At 41.3% G+C, this 24,553-nt stretch overlaps 1 protein-coding gene across 1 annotated transcript in view; it reads right to left on the bottom strand.

Annotated features, from left to right (window-relative positions):
* The window catches only part of CSTPP1 (centriolar satellite-associated tubulin polyglutamylase complex regulator 1), an 85,736-nt gene that overhangs the window by 6,911 nt on the left and 54,272 nt on the right, over positions 1 to 24,553 (bottom strand). The window contains exons 4-6 of the mRNA XM_074909484.1: positions 8,246 to 8,330; positions 2,732 to 2,817; positions 27 to 222 (exon numbers count right to left, since the gene is read on the bottom strand). Of these exons, the coding sequence (XP_074765585.1) occupies positions 27 to 222; positions 2,732 to 2,817; positions 8,246 to 8,330 (367 nt within the window). The remainder of the gene's footprint in view (positions 1 to 26; positions 223 to 2,731; positions 2,818 to 8,245; positions 8,331 to 24,553) is intronic.

The raw sequence follows: 24,553 nt of genomic DNA on the forward strand, positions 1-24,553 counted from the left end.
CAATCTGTTTTGGACTCCATTCGTACCTGTATTTTGATCTGTCACACAAGGACTCTAGGCACTGGTAGAAGAGCGATGCCTCTACCCCATCAAGTGGGCTGCAGTCATTTGGGGGCTGGCGCTGCCGATGTTGTCCAGAGGATGATGTTGGCACAATCACAGTATTTGGATTCTTACCAGCCAGTAGATCTTGATAAATGGCAGCCACACTTTCCAGGAACTCTGAAAAGACAGGAAGCGACTTAAAACTCAGGGCTATAGCCAGCAAAGCATCCTCTTGACCTACCAGACCTGGAATTAAACTGTCATTCCCTGCTCTGTGTAGTACATAGCACCAACAGGAAATAAGCACAACACTACAGCATCCTTCACATTCAGATCAGATATTATGCAGGCACAAGCAGCCATTTCCATATAAGTTGCTGGCTTCTTCCTGTCAGGATGATTATGAGAGGCCACTCACTCTGTTGAACAAGATTCTTCTCAAGGGAATAGAGGCTAGCTAGAACGTGGATAAAACAGTAGAGCATGAAAGCTAATGTCAAACAAAAAACTAGTTTGCAAAGTCTAAAAAGTTTTCCCTTCTCCATCTCTTGCCACTGATTAAGAACTCATCCAAGTTGGGAACAAACTATATGGAACTGCAACAGGAGGAAAGAGAGCAAAGTTAGTCAGGGCTCCAGGCTGTATCCCAGCTTGTCTCTGCGCTGCTCCAAAGTAAATATAACACGGGATCTAGAGGAAGGGCCAGGGCAGGTCAGGGCTAGAGCTGGCAGAAAGCCTCTCCCCAGGCTCCTCATACTACCCACTGTTTACTGCAAGAGTCTAATTTTAAACAAGTTTGTTTATGGATGTGGTCAGCAGTTTACAAGTCTAGATTCCATTTGGAGTGGTTTGCATGTGTGTGGGTTGGTGGGAGAGCATCTGACAGGCTGCGTGTGTGCATTGTGCCTGAGTGAACAGGACAGGGATGGGATGTTTGAGCGTGTGTACACAAGGGCCGGCTTGTGAGGACTCCAGTGGCCTTTAAGTCCCGAGTGAATGGGAGCGTAATGCTGCGCGTCAGGCGGGTGGAGAGGAAAGGCAGGATGTCCCCGGGGCCTGAGGCTGTGCTGAGGTTCTGCAGCTCAGTGGAAATATTTGTTATATCAGAGGAGAAAAACTGTCCAAACACATTTTCTGTCCCTGGCTAAAGAAATTACAAGCCTGGTTCTGCGCAACCCCAAATCACCATTCTGAACTGTTTTTCTTCGATGAATTGTCATGGGTAATGTTGCAATACGCACAAGGGAGTTATAGGGAAAGTATATACAGACAAGTACTGAGAAAAAGAGATTTTTGTATGAGGGATAGCAGCTGACTTCTAACTGCTAGAAAGATGGGAACTGACAGGTTGGATCAGAACAGCAGGCCACCCAAGTCTACTCTCTGACCACAGCCTGTGCTCCACCACAGCTTCTAGCCAGCGTCTCCCAGTATCCAAACCTGGCGCCTTTTGCCTGGGCAAGGCCACTTGTGAGCTACATCCATCAGAGGGAGCTAGTTAAGTGCGAGTGGACAGAAATCCATGGGCTTCCGTTGCCTTTAGAATATGCTTCATCCTGCGAGATGAGTAAGTGGCACCCCAGCAGCCCCCAGTGCCAGGCAGCATATCTAACTTCGATAAAGGAAATGCTTCGCTCTTTGTGCCCACTTAAGAAGTCCCCTGAATGGTATTCTCTTCCCTCAGCCACATTTTAGGAGGGCTAGGACAATCAGGCCAATATATTTTAAAGCAGTCTTCCTGTACAGAACAAGCACCTGAACGTGGATCCAAGTTTCTCCCCCTTATCTCCTGAACTTTAGTTTAAAAATACCTGGGGATTTTTACAGATGTATATGTGTGGGTGAGCATATGTAAATACACACACACAAACAAACAGTATTTGAGTTGTACTTTTCCTGTCAAGAATTTTAAAAGAAGCACCCCCTCTAGTTAAAAGTCAAACTGGGGGAAAGTGGTGGAATATGACCAACAATATGAAGAAGGTAGATGGGGATTAACTGCTCACTTTCCCTCCCAGCTAGGGGCTCTCAAATCAAACAAGAGAGGTGGTTCTTCATGGGACAGGTGGCAGACCCATGCAATGCCTTCCCAAAAGGTGCTGTGGAGGTTACAAGTTTATGTGATTTCAAGGGCAGGCTGGAGAAGCTCTTGGGAGAGGAATCTACTGGGGGTTCCTAAATCCATGGAAACTTTACCCAGTTCAGAAACTCTCTGAGTTGAAACCAGCTCATAGTTGGGTGAAGAACTGTATTCATTTATCCCGTTCCTTTTCCTTTCAAAGCACCAGCTGGTAGGCTTTTCTTATCCTATCTCCAGCAGGGACCAATACTTTAGAGGCAGAAATGCTGTACTAAGGAAAGGAAATAAAATGTTTCTAGTAAAAGTTAATTGTTAGGTGCTAACATGTTCTGGATAAAACCGTAAATTTAAGTCTCAAGGCTAACACAAATACATGCATAAGCCATAACAGTTACAGGTATCTTGTTATTCACAAAAATCTGGAACCTCCTTACAAAGCCTAATCTCTTAGCATCAATAATGCCTTTCTTCAGTAGATTCCATTATCTTTATATTTTCTGTGAAAAAAACATACCCTTACGAGTTACAAAAAAGTGCAGGGATTGGGAAGCTGTTAAGTTGTAATGCTATACTAGCGGGTGAAGTCAGCAGCTTCCCAGCATTTACCTGAGTAGTAGAACTGGATCTGGAAAGCAAAAAGGAAATCAGAGAAAGACATCAGGCAATCCATAGCATCATCCATCAGCACAATCCTAGGAAAAGATGAGAGAAGCAGTTTAGCATCTACAAAAGAACTAAAGTCTGTAACCAGGAACCCCAGATCTAGAGAAAGTGCTGCGAGGGAGCTACGTGCAACTGAGGATTGCTAGTGGCTTGGCCCAGTGTAAGAGGTTACAAGAGAGTAATAGGAACACCCACTGCTGCATGGATGTGGACACCCTAATACCAAATGAAGGCATCTTAAGAACCTGCAGCAAGAAGATCCTCAGTGTCAATGCTATGACACCCTTCAGCTACAGGGGGAAGAGAGCAGTGTGACAAGGATGTCAACTGTTCAAAGCCTGGTAGATGCGATGGAATGAACACTGGCATAAAAATGCTAGTTCACATGGCTATACAAAGGGCAACTGTGCTACAGACATGACAGTTACACAAATATTAAACTGGTGTGAGAAGAATGAGACTTATGCTATTCCTCTGTATACCAGAGTTCATCAAACTGGGATATTTTCAGATTCATAAGGATAACCGTTCTTAATTCCCAATCTATACTCAGACAAACTTCACTTGACTACAGAGAAAATAACACTGCACCAACAATCAGCTTTCTTATTGCACAGTGTGAACATCCTATCCTCCATTCCTGATGAATGAATTGGTCTCTTTTCATATCTATCAGGTCTATCATTCATTTGACTATCAGGTCAAATTTCACGGAAACTGAAGACTACTCAGGCCAGGGACAATGTCTTCTTTCTCTCTGCTAAGCCCCAGGTGCATGTAGAGAACTACATGCATCCCTGTTTTGAAACATATTTCATGAACATGGAAAGTATCAGCCACAGGCCATAAAGATGAAGTATAAGAGGTAGCAAAGTATTATACAACTCCTCCTTTCAGGAGAAAACTCATTATTTCAGAAGTACATTAAGACAAAAACATTCATAAAAGTAAAAACAAAACCAATGCTCTGGTCAATGCCACTAGATAAGGATGAAAAGGTCAGTCTGTGAAGTGAGGAAAATCAAACTTGGGCTGATCAATGACAGGTCAGACTGGAAAACAGAAGGAAACACTCCACTCTGATGGGAAAAAACAGAGTATTTGGACAATGCTAAAGAAAGGTAGTTGGTACTTCTTTTCAAGTGTGTGCAGGTCTACTGACCCTGTACAGTCAGTATTTGGCATATCATGTCATATGAGAAGGATCAGCAGTTCATTATAGCCAGAGTACAGGTCACCTTGTAAGACCCTTTTGAACACAGGGCCAAATGCAATCCATGGACCAGCTCCTGCAGCACTGATGGTCTAAACACATTGCTAGGGAAACACTGTTCTGTCTCATGTAAAAGGCTCCAGGGAGCTGTGTGGGAGGCTGACCTGTAGAGTTATAGGATCCTGCAAGACTTCCCTGCCACTCAGACCAGTTCTGTTCACTGTGGCAAAATCAAACATGTAGAGCAGCTTGAATTAATTATCTCAAAGAAGAAAGACTGGGGCTAAGAGGGTCCCCAGGAGAAAAGCCAGTATTTAAAACAAAACCCTTTGAAGATGTCAAAGTGCTTCTGATTTATTTATTATGTTCCAGAAGCCTCCTCCTCCTGCTGTCTAAAGAAGCAGTAGCTTCAGTTCTTAATTCTCACTAATAAGCATGTTACTGAGATTGTCAGTGGCCACATCAAGGAAATGGCTTTGAAGCTGGCAGGCAGAGCATCTTCATCTCTCAGGCAATACTGCTCAGCCACTGGTGTTTCCAACCACTCTTTAAGCACTGGAAACGCGATGGGCCACATCACTGAAGAGCTGCACTCCTTCCTTTGAAATAATGGTCTGTCTCCCAGATACTCCCAAAGCACAAGCTCCGAAGCTTTTGCCAGTACATTTCTCCATCCCGGAGAAGCAGGAGAACAACAGTGCAAAGGGCTTTTTATGTATTTGTTATGCAGAGAGACAATATTCTGTCACCTTCATGACAATCAATTCATTTCACTTGTTAAATCTAAAGCTACGGTCAATGGCTGTGCTCTGCAGCACTAAGTCCCAGTCACTTACTCAGAGGAGAGCACAAGGAAGTAGGCAGAGGTCTGAGAATTCGCTGGACATTTCTTGCTGTTAAAGACAGCAAGGAGCCTCTAAGGAAGACTGTACGGCACATATGTGATGGAGGAGAGTCTAAATAGAAGCAGGTGCACTCTGGTGCTGGGTTACTGACTCCACTTGGCCCAGGAGTCTGCACTCCGGAAATGTTGAGAAGTCTTTAAATCCAATACAATCATTTATGAGGAGATTGACTGCAGCTGGCTATTTCCCCACACAGCCAGCTGACTGAGCAGTCAGGGAAGCGGGGAGAGCATCACAGGCAACATATCTGCATCTCTTTCCTGAAATATCTGGCAAGGAGGGAAGCCTAGCCATGGACTGTAACCCAGACAGCAGGACCAAAACCGAGCACAAAATCTGAAAGTCTGAACTGCATCTCAAAGGCGTTCATCAGGTAGCTGATATTTCAAGAGATTTTTTATTCATTCTTTCTTGTCCAAATTAGACTTTAAGCCCTCAGGGGCACAAAGTATTTACAAAGTTAATAGTCGGCACTCAATGAATAATGAAAATCAAGGAGAAACTTTGGAAAGCACTGAAGAAAGATGCCTACACTTGAGGGATTCTGGTAAAGGGTGTAGTGGTCTTTCAGGGTTCAAGTGGGTTTGGCGGGCATGAAAGCCTTGCTACTGTGCCAATGGGGAAACTTTATGATCTACTGATTGCGGTTAAAATCCCAGAAACCCAGACTAGACAGGATGTCCCCAGGACAAACTCTAGACCAGGCAAGTTGAAAGGACTTTTACTGTTCTCTGCTACCATTAAAGGCTAACTGACACAATCTGTCTTAAGGCAGGCTGGCTCAAATGAGCCTTCAGGGACTTGGTTTGTTTAGTGATACACGGAGACAAAAATAAGCGGAACAAACAAAGAGGGCAAGATCCATACTATCAGGCAATCTTTTAACAATAGGGGTACAGACTTGCAAGCCCCACATCCATTAGCACTGATTAGTGCAACATAAGCTCCCATATGACATAAAACAGCATAGGACCTGTAAACTACTCAGCTCTCACTACTTAAATGTGGGCAACAAGTTCCTTGTGTTTCTATTACAAAAGAAAAGTCAATACTCAGGTACATGGTATCAAACCAGAAAAATCCCTCATTTTCTGTCCTGCAATTTCAAGATTCAGAAAGCCAAAAGGTGTCTCTGAAGATCAAAGGTATCTCTGTAGATTAAAATCTTCAATCTGCTAATAGCTATAACACTTTGAAGAAAAAAAATCCAAGAAATCTCACAGACACAGATAGACTGGTTCTTTTTTGGGAATGACTTCTGCACTTGTGTAGCACCAGAAACAGAAAAATGGAGCTCTCTGGTATCATGCGAATAAAACCTACATTGTTGTAGCCTCTGTTCTTCTGCTCTGACATTTTCTGATCTTACTCTCACTGTTTGTTATCAGTGCATAGCAACAGCTCCTGGATGAGTGGAGTGCACCGTGCTGTGGGATCATCTCAGTCATGCAGCACTGAGACTACAACAACGACTGCTCTCGTCCCAAGGGCACCAATAATTACACAGGTCCTGGCTGTATCAGTGAATGCTGTGGCCACTTCCATGGCTACTTTATTTAATTCCTTTCCCAAGCAAATTAACAACAGAACCACTGGGGGTGTGTAGACTGAAGGAGGAACAATGTCAGTAGGTTTGCATTCATGCTTTGCAAGGACTCAAATCAACAGGTGTCGGAAGACAGACTTCAGAGTTCACCTCTCTAACTGACAGAGACCAAGGAGGACAATGGGAAGTGTAGACCAGAAAAAGGACAAGAGGGTAAGCAACAGTTAGAAGGGAAGAGAAAGATGGTTCAGAAATATGACAAGTTTTACTAAAATTGTTCAGATTAGCTGGTAAGGGAATAATAGCAATGTGTAAGTAGATCTCTAGCCAGCCAAAAGTAGGAGTGAGGTCATTCCCACCTGAGCCTGGGTGCCTCTGCCAGAGATCTCATTTCTCTCCAACACCTGCTCCCAAAGCTGGCTTGTCTGTCTCTACGGCACACGCACAGCAGCGCGGCAGGCCCCTGAATGGGGCCTCTAGTTTACAACAGCTTTGTGGATTAAATTCCTTGACACAAACATCATAACATGTGTAGATATGCTGAAGTCTCCTTTCATGCACCATCACAAATTCTTGCTAGGCTCAACTGGAACCCTATGAAACACAGACCAGCGCATGGGACTGGTGCTCGTGTACCTCTGTGAAAGGAGGCAGCAGCTATATCCCTGCCATAGGGTTAGCATTCTTTCTTAGTCTGGCACTGGGGGCCAAGCAACTGTACTCTGTGCAGCCTCAAAGGCCCACTGATAAGCTAGAGGGAAAAGTGGTGCTCAACTTTTAGTTTTAATTGAACCAACACAGCTTTAACTGCAGTCCAATTCAGATAGCAGCATACAGGAGCCAGGGAAGAATTCAGAGAATCAGCCAAGTGGAAGTACTAGCAGATGGATAACACTTGTCTTTTTCACTTGCCTTTCTTAATATAATTTTCATGGGACTCTAAGGCTAAAGAAAGATAACAGAATGACAAATAGAAAATGAGGACCTTTGCATTATGGAGGCCATGAACAACATAGGCAGCAGCTAATTCCTGATCACATGTTTGGATCCCGTTTCCAAATGTTGTATCTGGGTCCATGAAAAAAGTTAAATTTCCATGCCCCCTCTGCTGAGATGGCTAGGAATGAGCATATTATATATGTGTGTGTGCATGTGCACTCCTCCTGAGATCTGAACTGACCCCTGACCCCAACAGATGCATATACCTTATTACATTTTCACTATCAGATAGTTAATAATCAACTGCCTGGACTGGACTGGAACCAGCAAGCACTATCAGTAAAAAAATCCATATCCCATTATCAGTGCCCTGAGCCATCTATCTGCTTTAGGCCTTGTCTAGATTAAAATAAAATTTCAAACAGATTAGCTACCATGTTCTTAACCAACATACTTTAAAACACTGGCAATCCTTCAGAGGTTAGTACCTTTTAAACATGATCAACCATAGGAAGCTGGGGCGAGGGGGAACACATTTTTAAAATGGTAAACAGTATTTGAAATCATGTCAGTTAAAAACACATTGGCTAACATTCTTTTATATGCAACTCATCTTTTGAACACAGAGCCAGCAGCAGAATTCTGCACAGATATTTCAGTCTCTGTATACCTTAAATATACACCCTTTCTCATTGCTAGAAAAACACCCTGTTCTTAACCTCAAAACATGGTATTTCCTTTCCCCAAAATCTTAAAAGCTGAAGGTCCCTGTCCAGACCTTTACCCACAGATCTAGTTCCTAAGTCCCTGTGTACAGGACTGATCTTGCCTCAAAAGAGAGGATGAGGACCCACCTTGCTGCTTTCTGAGTGAGTTCCATTGGGAAGTCAGGGCAGAGCAGCTGCAGCAGGCAGTGGTATTCCTGTGCTGTCAGCAAATCTGCAGGAAAAGAGAGTTGAGAACATCGTAATTCTTTTACAGGCTGTTCCCTCCTTTTGCTTCCTCTCTAACAAAAAACCCGCAAAAACCCCTTATATTCCTTTCTCTTCTCAATTCAAGTAGAGTGGGTGACAACAACAATTGTCAATGACAGTAATGACAATATAACTGCTCCCTAGATCCTCACAGCTGGGCTCTTCAGATGGAGTTTCCAGCAAAGACAATCAGAAAGAGCCCTGATAAAGGTGAAATGCTGTTGGAGAGACTCCCACAGAGAAACTGGTAACAGGTAATGATTCAGTGTGAAAAAGAGGTAACCAAAACAGGGCAGTTTCAAGTGAGAACACAGTCTGGTTTGACTTCAACATAATCATGTGGAAAAAGGAGTAATTTCAAAGTTGCTTAAATTTGCTGAAATTCACTGGCATGGTGACATTCACCACAATACGCCTGAAAACCATCCACAGAACATCTGGCAGCAGTAACAAAGGCAAACAAGGGTTTTGGGTTGTGTATGGAAGGTTACAGAGCATAAACCACAGACGTTATTACTTTTGGTAAGGCAGCTGGATGGTCCCTCTTGGAACAATGTGTACAAATCTGGTCACTGTATTATAGGAAGCACAGAACGAAGATCCAACAAACACAAGAAACCAATCAAATGATTCATGTTTTAGAGAGCAGCTTTGTGAAACACTGGTCAAGAAAGGCCTCTGTGGTTCAGCAGCAGGAGTCTAAAGGAGGTGACTCTTAGGGAAGTTTACAGGATCCCAAGGGAATGGAAACATACTGATGTCAGAAAGCCCTACATGATTGTATGTTCATAGTCCAAAAGGCTGTGGACTGGAGCTAAGGAGAAGACTAGCTGAACAGCAGCAATTTTGCATTACTTCTATATACAGAAGAATGCAAAGTATGGAAGAAAGCGCCAGGGGTGGAAGTAGAGCCAAGCAGTAGTCAGGGAGGGGATCCAAAGGGCACAGGCATTAGGACTGAGGTACAGAGCATGAGCTCTATTGCCACAGACACATCTTAGCCTTCCTTAGGCTCCCATGCATTTGCATGGAGCAATCAACCTCGTCCCAGATGACAGTCACAATTTCTCTGTATCTCCACTCCTCAAAGCCTGGCAGTTCGACAAAAGCCAGAGAAAGGGAAAATATTATGCCTTTGTCAGATGCATCAGCGGGCAGGTATGCAGTATCAAAGGGACGTTTCACTGTGACATCCAACCCAGACAAATGTATATTTTCAATGCTGACTAAAGAAATACTGCAGGAGGACTGTCACCAAAATGGAGTTCCAGACTTTTCCTTTACCTACATAATTAGCCAGGGAAGCAGAGGAAAGATAGGAGTGAGCTACTATTTTTCTCTTCAGTTCAGGAAACCCTATAGCTGAAAGACATTGTTGTCAGACTCTCTGACATCCATTATAGACACTCCAGAGTGCCATACATTACTGCTCTTGGGAGGACTTTCTATCTAACGAAGCTCCTTAGGTTTAGGGTCATGCTATGAAAAGGTGATTTTGCTCTGTCTGGAAGAGCCAACTCTGCAGTCAGAAATCTCCTATAACACAAGGAAGTCCCAGCCTGTGCAGAACCATTGCAGGGGTTTGTGCGACCTATTCTACCATGGGGATAGATACATCAGAATCTCTCTTCTTCCAAAATTTGAATGCTGAACTGAATTAAATTTCTGTGACTGCACTGAAATTAGAGAAGTTTGGGGAGAATATGGAGGGCACTGTAACTTCTTTGTATTGTCATTTCTTACTAAAACACAAATCAGAAGCTGCTCGATGTTGCAGATCCTATCTTGGTCCTTCAATCAGTGTATATCTGAGCTTGGGTTAATGATGGCATCCAATGGAACGGTGGGGGTTTCTCCTGCAATGTTAGCTAGTAAGTACCTTGAATGTCATCAAGGAAAGTATCACCAACTTTTATGTATAACTGCAAATGGGTATTATCGAAAAAGTCCCAGTTAACATGAGCCGGAAGATGCATATTTTTAACTGAATTTTCAGCTCACTATTTCTCTTTCATGACGCTACATAGAGGAAAGAAATTCTTCTTTGTTATTTTGTTAGAACAACAGTCATTTCTAGCAATAGAGGTTTTGGTCCTAAGTTCTTCAGAAAACTATCTGATCATGTAAGGTACATGCAAGTTTCATAAAGTCATCTTCAACTGGTTTAGCATAGGAAGTAGGTTACAGGAAAACAGAGAAGTTTGGCATAAAAAGGCTCTTTTGATACAGACATTTTCTCGTCATTGAAAAGGACAGTATGAACCTCAAACTACTCTTCAAGGCTTTCTAAATCTAGCTTTAGATAATGCTGGGCATTAAACTTCCGATCTTTGTCTAAGAAGTCTGCATGTTGGTCTGAAGGACTCACACCATTTGGAAGCTTTATGCGACACTCAATTTACAGTTTTTGTTTGCTTAAGTTCAGATTCCTATTTATGCATCCTTACACCTCTAGCTCTGCATTATTTTCTCCTTTCATTTGTCAACAGAACATTATAATAATCCTTTCTTCATACTGTATCTTATTCAATCTATTTAACTGATACTTAAAGTTAAATCTGTTTATCTTACCCTCTACATCCCTCCCTACCTAGCCCTGTCATATCTGTTGCTCTGCTTTGATACCCTTTAGATTTTCACAGTGATGTCCAGCAGTGTACAAAGCATCCCTCATGCATTCAGAACAGACAGGCTCTAGGAGGATAATCTGCCCACTTTCATCAGCGAAGCCCCTTTTCATTAATTCTGAACATTAGCCTTCTCTTTTCTCCCCTTGAAGGTGAAGGAGTTTAAGGTTTTTTTGAAGGATGAGGTTTCCTGAGAAAGCTGCACTTTGTTCACAGTCCTTGTCAGGTTGCTAGACAAAAGCAGCTTGATAGGGTAACTGGGCCCTAAGCAAGCATTACTTTTGAGGCATAAATCTCCCATTTGCTGGAAATAACATACTTGTAAAACTTATAATAATTTATGCTGTCTTTTTCTCCTCCCTCTTCATACCAAGTCACAGCATCATCCTTACTCCTCCATCAGAAAACAATGAAACAACATAGAGCAAAAGCAGAAGTCTGCTCAAAAAGACTTTGGAAAAGGGGTGGCAGAGATCCTCTCCAACCAGCACATCAGAGGGCGAAGTTCATTGTCAATAAAAGTGGAATTAATTACAGTTTCAATCTTTGAGCAAATGGTCTATTTAGATGGGAACTGCAAACAAAGCTGAAGTCGTGCAGAGAAATTCCTCCTCCAGAGAAAGGAGCCCTTTGCTTCTTGTGCCTGGAGAAACGGCACCAAATTAGTCACTGAAGTATGCAGGCAGACTCTTTTAGGCTGCAACACAAGTCAGCCTGTGGACAACCCAGGCGCCTGACCAATAAATCATATCAATTTCTCAGACTACAGATGGGTACCTATTACACAGGAAGGGGGATCACCGCAGACCTTAGGAGGTGTCTACAGTTTGCCGTGATGACTGTTTTCCTGTTCTCTACAGCAAGGTCAGTGAAGACCATGCAGAAAATTACATTTGCCCATGCACCATATTGTCTGCCAAGAGCTGCTTGGAATAAACAAGGGCAGTTTTGGTGCATGACCACATTGCTCCTTCCTGTCTCCAGGCCACAGCTGAGTAAATAGTGTTCAACACTGCATGATGAAGAAAGAAAGAAAGAAAAGAAAGAAGGTACCAGTCAGAATGAGTGAAAACTGGAATCCACAACTGCTACTTTGGTTGCTACCACAAATTACTGTATCTCAAGTTCCAGTAACAAATGAAGCAAATCACAGAGAGTTTAAATTTGACCCCACAGCACAGGGCAGTGAGCTATACACACTCTACCAAGCTCTCACAGTGGAACAAACTCGTTCATACCACATGCTTAAGGATGGAGAGAGATTGTAATCTGCATGTTAAACATGTTCATGTACAGCTGCAACAAAACGCTTTGCTCTTCTACTGCAAATCAGCTAATAACAAATTCCAAAGTGATTTTAAAACAGCAGTGCACTAAGAAGGAGCCAGGAGGCTTCACAGAGTAAGTACAGAAAAGTAAAGTCATACAGCTAGAGTTGCAGAGGAAGTACTTTAACTGTTCAGTCATAATTTTTGCTTTACTAGTCTTCAAACTCCTGCCCAGCCTGTAGTGCTGCTGCTACCACTGTGCCACTAGCAAAATCCTGACTCTTCCCTACAAATCTCACTGTCTGCAATTACTTTATTGTCTTTTAGTGCCTGAGGCAGACTCTTCCTCCTGCTCCAGAGGCAGTGGAGAAGGAAGTTTGTTCCTGCAGTACAGTCTTAGAAAACAAACACCGCTTTCTGGATAAAAATGGCCTACCTTTGGGAAGCGTGAAGGTAGCTGCTTTGTAGTTGCCTGGCTTTTAAAACACATATTGTTTTTACCAGCTTCTGGTTTGTATGTGGCTGACAGATGGCACCTGACCCCAAGCGATGCAAACTCTAGGAATGCTAAATGATGCGTTTATGCTGCTGTCAGTGTCATGAGTGAAGTGTAGACACACCTGAGCTATCTCTAAACTAGTTATCTTTCATACTGACAGCAGCCTAGACACAGAAACCTGGAGCTCAGTGAAGGCTGTAAAATCTACCCAGGAAGCCAATAAATATTTAGGACTTAGCCTGAATTGCAGTCATTGCTGTTGTATCTAGGCTGCTTTCAGCACAAGAAGTAGCTAGCTACAATGCTGTCACAACACTGTGACAGTTATAAATATGCCCAAAGCAGTAGGAGAGTATCTACTGCAGCTGGTGTACGAAATCTGCCCCAAAAAGTCACATTAGTAACTTCCCAGAAACACAAGGATTGCCTTGATGAATATACATTAAAGTTCCCTAATCCCATCGACTTTTATGTAGAATCAGTATCCGAGCAGGCTGGAGCCCTGGGCAATGTAGCCTTCACCTTTGGATTAGGGTAGGACACAGTTTCCACAGGTTGCTTTTCTACCACAGTCATGAAATCATTCAAGAGTCATAAAGTCATAGAGCTGTAAATCAGTCTCCTGGAAACAAAACAGAGAACAGCCTCATAAATAATATTTTTTGAAGTGCTGGGAGAGTCTTTCCTGGCCTTTATTTCTTTAATGTTTCTGGTATAATAAGTATCACATCCCTAGGATTCTCTCTACATCTATGCAAGCTTGCAACCTTGTAGAAGAGAACAAAACCAAACAAAAGCCCCTAAAAAAAAAAGTCTAGGTATTCTTGTGCTGTCTATAGGAGCTGTGAATTTACAAGGAACTGATTATAAACATGAGTGTTGATAATAATGCAACTTCACAACTCACATTTGGCCAATAGGCTATGCTTTGCACATGCCTTGTTCACAAGATACCTACAGCCTCATTTCCTCCACTGCTAAGAACAAAGAGAAAACCAAGAATTCTAGGAAAATCAGTCCATGCATAGGACCTGAACAGCAATATACAACTGTGTAAAAACCCCATTTCTTCCCAATAACACTTTCTACTCTAAAAAAATATAATTTTTTCTCCTCTTTCAATTAATCTTTTATAAAATTTTGCACTGATAAATTTTATGACCTATCATGAAGAAGATCTGTTTCTGTTACTTGAGAGAAGTATTGTTTAAATAAGAATTTGAAACAAAATAAAAATATTCAAGGCCTGTTTCTTTGACTAATTTGCTTTTTCCACTGATGAGAAGAGATATAAAATAAACAGAAACCAGATCCAGAATGTGAATTTGTCTAATTCTAAAAATTGATTTTTCCTTATTTTTCAAACAAACAAAAAGCAAAACAGCAGGTCACATAATTATCCCTATAATTTGAGATGGAAGGTTAAACAAAGCTAAACTAAACAATACCAAATAAGCACTCACACACTTTCCCCTTAAATTGTGTAAGCATGTGTACAGCAGGATTCATTCTGCTCTTGAAGTGTACAGACAGCTCCCACAATCATTAGAAAATAGTCCTAAGAGCATAGGAAAATCAGAAGAAAACTGAGAGAGACCCACTTGTTACTTTTAAGTGACAGGAAAATGTACTAGAAGCCAAAGACTTCTGCCAGGTTAGCTCAAAAACAATTTCCTTTTTTAAAGGAAGGTTTTCTAGTGAATAGTTTAGAGAGAGTAATGGTCAAATCTATTTCATGGATCAAGGTAAGAATCTGTGCTTTACATGGAATTCTGGACATCACTAGCTTTAAAAGACTATGTGGCTTTGTACCAGTATCTGGCTCAATCTCATTAGATACTAAAAAAAAAAAGGTTTGTAATTTTAATTATGGATGCATTACCTGTGCTGTCCTGATGGTGAAGTTCAACAAGCAGCTAAGCCAATCTAAAACATCACTCCTGCTGAAAGGGGTAGGTCTTACTCCTCCCTCTTGTCTTTCCTTTCCCCTCACTGGCTGATGGCCACATGGTTCTGAACCACCCCTTGTACCAGCTCTGGCACTCAGCACGACCCTTGCTGAGAAAATTCAACTTTTTTTCCTGGGCTAGTGAATTGAACTGACTCTCAGAAGTATTTGATGAAAGCTCATGCAAAGCAAGCTGTGGAAGAGCATAGCCAGATGCAGGGAAGAGAGAAGAAGGTGGAGAAGGAGAGCAGAACCTCCCCTCCTCAGCAGAGGTAAACTGTTAAATGGGCTCAGGTAATTCCCCGCTTAAGATGTTTTAATTCTTAAATTCCAGGATGTATGCAATGCATTGCCATAAGATTAAAGATCCTCCAAATGAAAAAAGCAGGTTCAGCTTTACTGGCTGTACTTGCATCCTATCTGCTAAAATGGTTTGTGAACACTGTTATCAGACACGCTTTTTGGCATCCTTACTATTCAAGCAGGCAGATGAGTTCAGGTTATTCACAAACACCTACTCTTTCCACTGATAGCATTTAGGTCCTCCCAGAACAGATCCCAGGGCATCCTCAGGAAAGGACCCCAGAAGACTTTGTGTCTGACATGACAGCAAAAGCAGACAGGGTAACTGAAGAATGCACATTGTTGCTAGAGTCTGGCTCGGGGTGCGGAGGGGGTCTTCCAGGAGGGTACTCACAGCACTGGCTGCACCCTAGATTGCTCCTCCTGACTTAGGAGAATACTAGCAAAATCCTGCCAGACATAAAGGGTGGTGCTGCAGGCAAGCAGTCGTCACAAACAAGGTGTTTTGCACTCTACAAAAGGAGCATGGCTGCAAACAGCAGACTTAGATAGGCGATGCCTGTTGACAACAGGTAGAAAGACTCAACTTACGATGTGAAAAAGCAAAGTGACAAAAATTTCATAAGATTTGCCTGGAACAACCTGTCAGACTCAGGACAAATATAGTGGAGAGCTAAGCAGACTGACCTAAAAAGATTGTTGGGAAGTGCTACAAGAAAGAACAGCTAAAGGGGATTAGCACTGTGGTTGAGCAGAAAGCTAATTTTGAGGCACTCAAAATCTGGAATCTGGATAGTTCATGTGAATGGTAAATTCACTGCAAAGTGGGTTTATTATGGGCAAAGCTCCAGTAGCACCATATTTTGAGTGAGTTAAGCATTTTTAAAAGAGTAAGATCCTCAGTCCTCTAGTTGGTGTGATTGTTTTTCTGCCCTTTGATCTTGAGCTCTTTTATCAATAAACCATTTGCCAGATTAACAAAAGCAAAAAATGAATTTATACAGAACTGCTCCAATTCTATCTCCAAAATCCAGAATCTTGCTGTATATATAAACTTTAATCATCCTCTAGTCTCTTTCAAATTCCCCATAATTATCCTTCAGTATCAACTGTTTCATGTGGCAGCATTACTTCAGCTTTGAGTGAATGTTACTCAGGGCAGGATGAGTTGTGCCAAAGGTACAGTCCAAGGCTATCATCTGCCGTGCTTATGTGGCTAGCATGGCACATGCACAAACTGAAAAATTTAAACTTTCATTAGACACATGAAAAAAGTTCTCAGTTCTCATGGTTGTAAAGAAAACATTCCAATAGTGGAAGAGTTTAACTGATGCAGTGTGGTATTCCTGAATCCACAGACAGCCTGAAACATGACTCAAGTTTGAACTTTCCCCCTACTTTGGGAGCCTTAACACTATACCTAATGTTAATGCTTCAATTTTTTGTTTTAACTGTAGGATAGGACTATGAACAAAGTTGGAGCTTAAAGAACTCAGAGTTCCTGAAGTGCAAGAACAGCAAACAATAAGAAAGGAGAAATAGAAACAACTTCTGTCAGTATTTCCAGAAGTAGAAAAAGAGGATAGAAGATGACAAACAGAAGGGTCTGGTTTAAATTTTTCAGTACATTATTGACTATACCAACCAAATAGTGGCTTAAAATGTATTTACTACGTGGACACCCAGTTTTCTCCATGCAGCTTTCTTTAACATTTGCAGAGATACTTCTGTGTATATTCTGAAGCACATATAATCCCAAAGATATGCTCAGCTCACTGAGTATGATCCAAAAGGGCATTTAGTCTTCTCCAAAGGACGCAAGCCTGAAGCAAACAAAGAGGCTAGTTTTGTGGACTACAGTATAAAAATGTATGACTTCCCCTCATGTTTCAGAGGCATTAAAAAGCCAAGTACGAAATGTTAAGAATGTCCTAACATCTGAAGTTAAGTGTGATTATAAATACGCTGTATATTCTTGGGTAACTGTAAGCCTGTGGAACAGCAGAGGTCATGCCTGGTAATTCTTGGTCTGTAGGTAGCTACGAGGGAAATGACATAATAAGAGGCACTTTAATTTACCAAATATAGGTATAGCAAAACCAAACTGAACAAAACCAACACAAGACTGGCTCTTAAGACAGATAAACTAGAAAACTAGAAATAAGGTACAATTTCAGTGACATTTGGCTGAAATGCTGTGACATATGACATTCTTTGTATGTGTTAACTGTGAAACTATTTTTCCCTTTCACTGTAATGTCACTAAACATGTAACTAGCAGATTTTCCAAGCAATAGGTGAGCTACTAAATTCAAACTGCTTCTATCTTGTTCAACAGTTGATTTTTCCTCACTTTGAGGAGTATTCAGTCACTCATTGAGAAAATAATCAATCCAATTCCAGAGCTAATTGGTCTTGTAAACAATAAGAAGCAAGCATTCCTGTTGGAGTTCTGGCCATCTGGGGGGCAGACTGCTCAACCACTTGAAACGGGACCCACAGCAATCTTAATAGTGAAGTACAGGAATGCCGGCAACACTTCACTGGAGGGGACCATCAACATTTCCCCAAGCTCTCAAACAGCAGCAGTAATCTTTAGACAAGATGTGGATCAGCCTCTATTCAAGAAAACAAGTTGTCATTAAGTTTAAGATCTTCAAAACAACTAAAGAATTCATAGCTAGCATCACGAGATGGGCAGAGTAAACAGGCAGGTGGTATGCAGCTGCATCTCATCCAATCCAGGGCCTTACGTACAACCCCTCCTCCCTCAAATATGTACTAGGGCTAGTGACAATAATGGGACTATGGCCAGGGAGAGGCACACAGTCTTCACTTACTGTTTGGCATTTCCTTTCTGCTTTGGGAGCCCCAGGAAATACAGTTAGCTAGCAGACAGCTCATCTGCGTCATGCACACAGAGTCAGGGAGCTGAAGAAAGCTACGACACTGGCCTAAAAAGAAAAGGAGGTAGAGGCTAAGGAAGACAGGCATTGAACTATGGAAATGCTGCAGATTGCTGCAGCAATCTCAGATCAAAGATTCTCTTGACTCGCAGTTTCTTTCTAGCCCGATCTTCTCAGGAAACACCAATTAAAGGTTCTGGTGAACTAGTTCCAGCGGAATCAGGTATTTTCAAATACCTTGACTCTCCCAAATGTTTCGGACATCAACATGGCATGTAAAAGCATGAAGTGCAATGGTTAACAATTGTTTCAGAACACCGAATGAAACAGAAATGTTTTGGACTTTCCTCTTTAATGACTGGTTTGGAAGAGGCTTTCAAGGAACAGTGAAGTTGCTACGAACACCCCATGGAAGAGAGACAAAACATTTCAGCATAATTTAGATCACGATCAAGGCTAGCCTTATGTGTCTCCCCCTGTCCCTGCTCTACATCAACTCTTAAATAATCCACTGCAAAGTTTTGAACAGTTAACTGCTCCTTCACCAACAGCCGTCATCACAGCAGGCACTCTGGTACTGCTGCTCTGAAATGTGTCCATCATAGCCCAACCATGAAAGACACAAGTTCAGGCTTGTAAAGAATGGAGAAACCCACATGCCACCGAGAGTGACACCAGGATGCAATTACACAAAGCCGTCAGCTCCCTGTGGCTGAAACTCAAGAAGCTGGTTGTGATCCACAAAGCACTGAATGGTCTAGCACATCTTTCTCTGTGCACTTGTGTTCACCTGGAACAACCTGACTGCAGCTCACAGTCCTGGCCATTCCTTGACTTTTACCTATATTTATATACAGGCTTATATACAGGCTATGCAGTATAACACCAAGCACCCAGACTGTTGGCCTGTTTTCTCCAATTTTCTTTCACAAATTATAATGCTGAGAAAACAGTCTGAAAGGAAAGTACATTGTTTTTAAGAGTCTCTGAGTCAACAGTTAAAGCCCCTATTCATAAAAATACAGTATCTGGACCTACGCTTGGGCAGTGTTGTTCAGTCATGTAAAATGCTCTCAAACACACCGAGTCTCTTTTATGAGTGTAAAAACTTAAGAAAATGAACCTCAAACCAAACAAATCAATAAGAGAACTGGCTGGAGGAAGGTAATCTGGTTAATGACAAGACTGAAGAAGTCATCGTTAGTTATTTAGAAGGAAATGCAGTGGAGCATGTAAGCTCCACAGAGAATGTTTGGAGCCCATTACAATATCAATGAGCTAGATTAATGATTATAAATGACCACCACTACAGAACTGGTCTGAATGCAGAACAGAATGAATGCACTAAGAGAAACCTGAAACAACAAGGCATCCAACTACCCCTTTTAAGGGTATGCTTTTGGCTAAGGTTCTGTAATGTCTTTTAATTTTAACTCTTACAATACTTTAGTGAGCTGTGTCCCCTTAAAATAATTTTTTAAAAGATTGAGAAGAAGAGAGAGGAGGAAACAAGTTTGTTTTCTTTATATTGCATATGAAGAAATGCATGTTTAGTAAAAATTTAACACAGATATTAATTTCTAAAAAATGAAACAAAGCTATTTTTTAAATGTTCTTCAAGCTTCAGCCCAGCAACTTCTAAACTCTTCAGATGTCCATTAATCCTCAAAGTTTCTCATGGACATCATGCATCTTTGTTAAAGTTGCCACCTATTTCACAGCTAAATACACTTCCATGGACCTTCTACCGTGAACCACAAGTTAAGAATATTTTGCTGGAGGAAAGCTCAGGCACATGCCCTGAATCCTCCAGCATTATGCCCTAACACTGATGGTATGCATATATTATGGTAATCGGGGAAGTGTAAGAAACTAGACAAAAGAGCAACTCTTGTTGTGGAAAGAAAAAGGACACTTTCTTGTGGCTGCACAGGGCTTTCTGGAGGGGAAAAAAAGGCCATCTACTAGAGCATGTAGAGATGAAGCCATACCGTAATCCTGGCTTGTAGAAACTGAAAACAGATAGAGTTCAGTTGTTTAATCTTTTTCAGCCTCATAATGAGGTCAGGCTCTTGAGGATCTTTGTAAGGATCTTTATGGCAGGAGCAGTAAAAAGGAGTATCACTTAACTGAGTAGTGGTGGGATGATAGTTTAGCATTGTGAGCAAATGATTTTGACCAGATATGATATGTAAGTGATTTCTGCTAAAGGAAGCATGATCAGGATTCCTCTGAAACTCCTGGATGGATTGCTGCTGTGATGTAGGCTACTGAGAAGACAGCACAAAGAAGTTAACAAAACACAACCTCTAAAAGATGTAGGATTATCCTTACTTGAAATAAAAGATGGCAGGAGTTCTAACACCCTAAATACAGTTACTGCTGACTAACCCGTTTAATGACAACAGTGAGATGGGCCATCCATAGTAACACTGTATTAACCTCTACTAGCAGCTGGGGCCTCAGCTACATTGTTCTAACACAACTGTACTCTTTGTGGCTTCACTTATATTTTTTCATCTCCTGTGCAACAATATCCTGACTGTTCAGCAAAAAACCCATCATGGAAATGCAAGTATGATAAACCCTCAGAGGGGGAGTCAAGATGAAAGCTGCTCTTTAAGCATCTCCAGCCATTGAAGACTCACAAAACACATGTTCCTTTTATTTGCTGCAACATTTGCCCTTCTTTTCCCATTCGATGTTGAGACTTATGGAGCAAGTCTGAAAATCAGATGGTGCAAATCATACAGCAATATAGCTTTAAGAAGTACTTAAATGTAATGTATTTCAGCATATGTTCTTGACTCAAAGGAAATGGGCTGGATCTTTCAAAGCAGAGCTCCAAAGCTGAGGTCCTATTTGCTCCATGCAATTATAAATGTTTCTTAATGCTGCCCTGTTGGGGAAAAAAATTGCTTCCTGGTGCTTCTGGCAAAAGAACTGTATCTAAAACACTACATCAGAGAGAGAACTACTAAAATGCAGCTACACGTGAAGTGGATGGTAAGAAAAGGGATACTATATAAATGTATTAATTCACATTCCTCTCACTTTCACACCATGTTTAAAGGTAGCATCCATCCTTCCAGTTGTCTTTCACATGAGTTATCTTCTGTCTGGATCGGTTTCGAGCTTTTCTGTTCCAAGTCCCCACCTACATGCAGTACTAAGGGCTCTGAAACTAGTAGTGCTAGCTCTAAAGAGATTCAAGATTAAATAAAATTATTAACATACAGGGGATCCCAAAGGAAAGTAGAAAATATCCCACCTCCAAAAAAGCTCTGAGATGTTCAGCAGACAAATACAAATTACAAGAAACAACTCCTCAGTTATTAGAGAAATGTGGAAGTGACTCTGGACTTGAGAACCTGGGTCCATGTGCCAAAACAAGACTTTACTTACCAGATTCTGGAATTGGAAACTCTGACAGGAAGAATAGGGGTTTTGAGGATCCATGCTGGTTGGCAACAAACCATGCTAAAGTTGAAGGTTTCTAAATTATCTCCGCTAAATGGGGTATGTTTGGAAAGTCACTTTACATGTTTATCAAGGGAAAAAACAAATCTCACTATTTACTTTTGCTCTTTCCTTTTAGGAGGATGTTTTCTGGGGTTTGGTAAAGAACAAACAGATGAGCGCTGCAAAGGGAAATAGACTGAGAGCCTTTATGTGCACATCTCATTTTCACTTGCAGCTTTGTATACACAGCTGTGAGCAGAACAGACTCGCTGAATGAAGGACACGCAGTTCTGCACCCACTGCCACAGTACAAGGAAGACCATCATTACTTGCTTTGCAGTTAACGTTTGAAACAACAAATCAGTGAATTATCTGGAAATTTAATGAGCTTTTCTTCTGATTTCCTTTTTTGAACTGCTCTCTGTACCACTCTAAGGGCTTTCCATGAATACAGTGTAGATTTGAAAGCTTTTCAGTGCTAGACAGATTAGATTTTAATTTCAGCATCTAAGTAAAAATGTTAACTATTCTAGATGTTAAAAGGAAGCAATGAAAATACTTTGCATTATACCTATCAGGAAACAAAACTATACAACTGCTAGAAATCTCCGGTATAGCAGGAATATGTGGAGATGCCGGAGTGGAGTTTGTGGCTGCGGTAATGTGCCTTCAGATGTTAAATAGGAATAGGGACAGAAGAGTTTTGACTAGATAAAACTCATACTCTGTAAAACAAGTATCATTTATTATTCATCTTTCCAGTATTTTAATTTGTTTAAGTGTGAATCCTGCTGGTCAGCAACATAAACAAGATTAGTATTTAGTGATAATGATTATCAGCAAATGGCAATATCTGACTCAAAAACGTCCAAAAGCTATAAGGAAAAAAATAATTGAATAAAGGGGTGAAATTAAAGTAGGTGAAATAGTACCTAGAATTATTAAGCAGAAAGATAAAAAATATTTGTGATTTTCTCAAAAAAGTGACAATGTTCAGCTGAGACACAGATCTGTCACAGATCAAACACCACTAGCTGTGCATAGGAGGTCTAGGGATTCAGTCACAATTCCTCCCCTGCTTGGGAATACAGGAGAAGAATACAGAGGTCTAATTATTCATGTCTGAGGCACTTACTAACAGGTTGAAAGTTGATATGTAACATTATAAATAGATATCTGTAATCCTTTCATGAACTTGACTATCGTGGCCTGCAAGCATTAATGGGAATAGAAAACATGGCATGAATGAACAATCTAGAGAATTGAATAGTTATAAAAAGACCAAACAAAGATGATCCTATCCCTGAAAATCTGGGACAGCAGTTACAAGATGCTAGTACATCTGCATGTTTCAGGTAGAAAAGATACCACCACTTTCCTATGCAGAGATTGAAAACAAACAAACAAAACCCTAAGAACCAAAGCACTGTCACTCTCCTTTCTCCAAAAGGGGTTAATATCGCTTGGCGAAAGAGGATGGTTACTTGTCAGGGAAAACCCAGTGATCTGTTATACAGAGGCACACTAACACAGAGAAGTGAAATACAGAAGTGGCCAGAGGAACTCTGCATGGTCCTCAAGTGGAAGGTGACAGTATACCTTATAAACAAGCCTACATATAAGGTTTTCTTTAAACAGTTTTCTCTTGGAGACTTGGAGAACTTAGCACTGGTACCTCAAGGAGAAAGGAAGTCCAAGAACTAAGTTTCAGTCAGACCAACAAGAGAGTTCTAATGCAGGCAAAGGGGCTGCAAAGTTAGGAACCTGGCATGCAATGGGAAAAATCATAATTAGTCCATCCTGCATCAGGTCTGAAACTGAAGGAAAATAATACCTACTATGACACAAAGAAAGTTCAGCGGTTTGGCCAGCTGAGTAACTGGGACACTGCTTACTTCCCAATGTGCACCTTGCAATGTTGGTCTGTAGCACACAATAGAGGTCTTCCCATTTCTTAGGATGATGAATTGCAGTGCTGAATGTGCAATTTTGTCTTTCTTGCTCTGAACATTAGCTAAAGCTGAAGTAGAACTTACAGGCAAAGCAACTTTTTTCCTCTTATTTACGTGAGACAGGCACAATCTCATCCTCTTATCTTAAATTACATCCCCCAGACTTTTCACTTTCAAAGCAGAAGGCCTTGGGTCAAGAGAGACTCTTCTGTCACAGAATGCCAAGGGAATTAGCGTACCTAATCAGAGAGCCAGAGATAGGCTATTGCCCATTCAGTACAGAACATCCACAGGACAGAGACATGTATTTAGTCAGCTACCCAACACTAGCTAGATCCTTCAGTTATGGGTCTGGTCTCAAAATAATGTTGAATATCTTCCTCATTAATTTGGCTGGGTAGATAATCGCTGAAAGCCTAATTGTGCGTTACTGCTAACTGAACGGATGAGAAACAAATGAACAGAATCCTCAATGAAGACATCAGAGAGCACTGAGAAGCAGACAGTCACTAGTGTTCTAAACAAAACCTCTCTTTATTAAACTGGTTAATATTTAAATTTTTTAAATATAAGGACATATGTGTTTCTATTTCTAGGGTTTTCCTTGTCTGTTCCAAGACAGATCGTCCTGTGAAACTGGAGCCCAACATCAGCTGTACAGAAGGAAGGTCTTTAAGTGATAGTACATGATACTGCATTTAACAGCGTTCCTGTGCCAGTCTGCATAATGAGTGGGGGATGAAAAGCAATCGTTTTTCTTCATGTACAGCTCAGTGAGGACAGTTCCAAGCCTGCCACACAAAACTTCTTTAATAATGCAATCCAGTGCCTTTGATTTGAGGAACACGCAAAAGAATAAACAACCTATTAATCTAAATTTTCTCGTTTGCCTGAAAGTACAAAGCGTCAATGAACAAACCTCTTGGCTACATTAAGTGTACTGAAATGCAAAACTGCTTCTTTTCTCACCCTACAGTTACTCAGGAAAAAGGAGGGGGGAGAAAAGGGAAGGGAGAGAACAGGCAAGGGAAGCAGAAATGGTTTTAATATAAATTGCTCACTCAAAACATAGAGCACAATGAATTCTGAAGGCGGCTTTCAAGTATTGCCACACGAAGGCACTTTAATACAAGTGGGTATGCTCAGAAGATGAGTGCAAGAGATAGCATTACTTAGAAAGAGGAAGAATCCTCAGGCTAACCAGCTCTCAATTGAGCTGGTAC

The sequence above is a fragment of the Athene noctua genome, chromosome 6 (genome assembly GCF_965140245.1).
Source record: "Athene noctua chromosome 6, bAthNoc1.hap1.1, whole genome shotgun sequence".
Classification (NCBI taxonomy): Eukaryota; Metazoa; Chordata; class Aves; order Strigiformes; family Strigidae; genus Athene; species Athene noctua.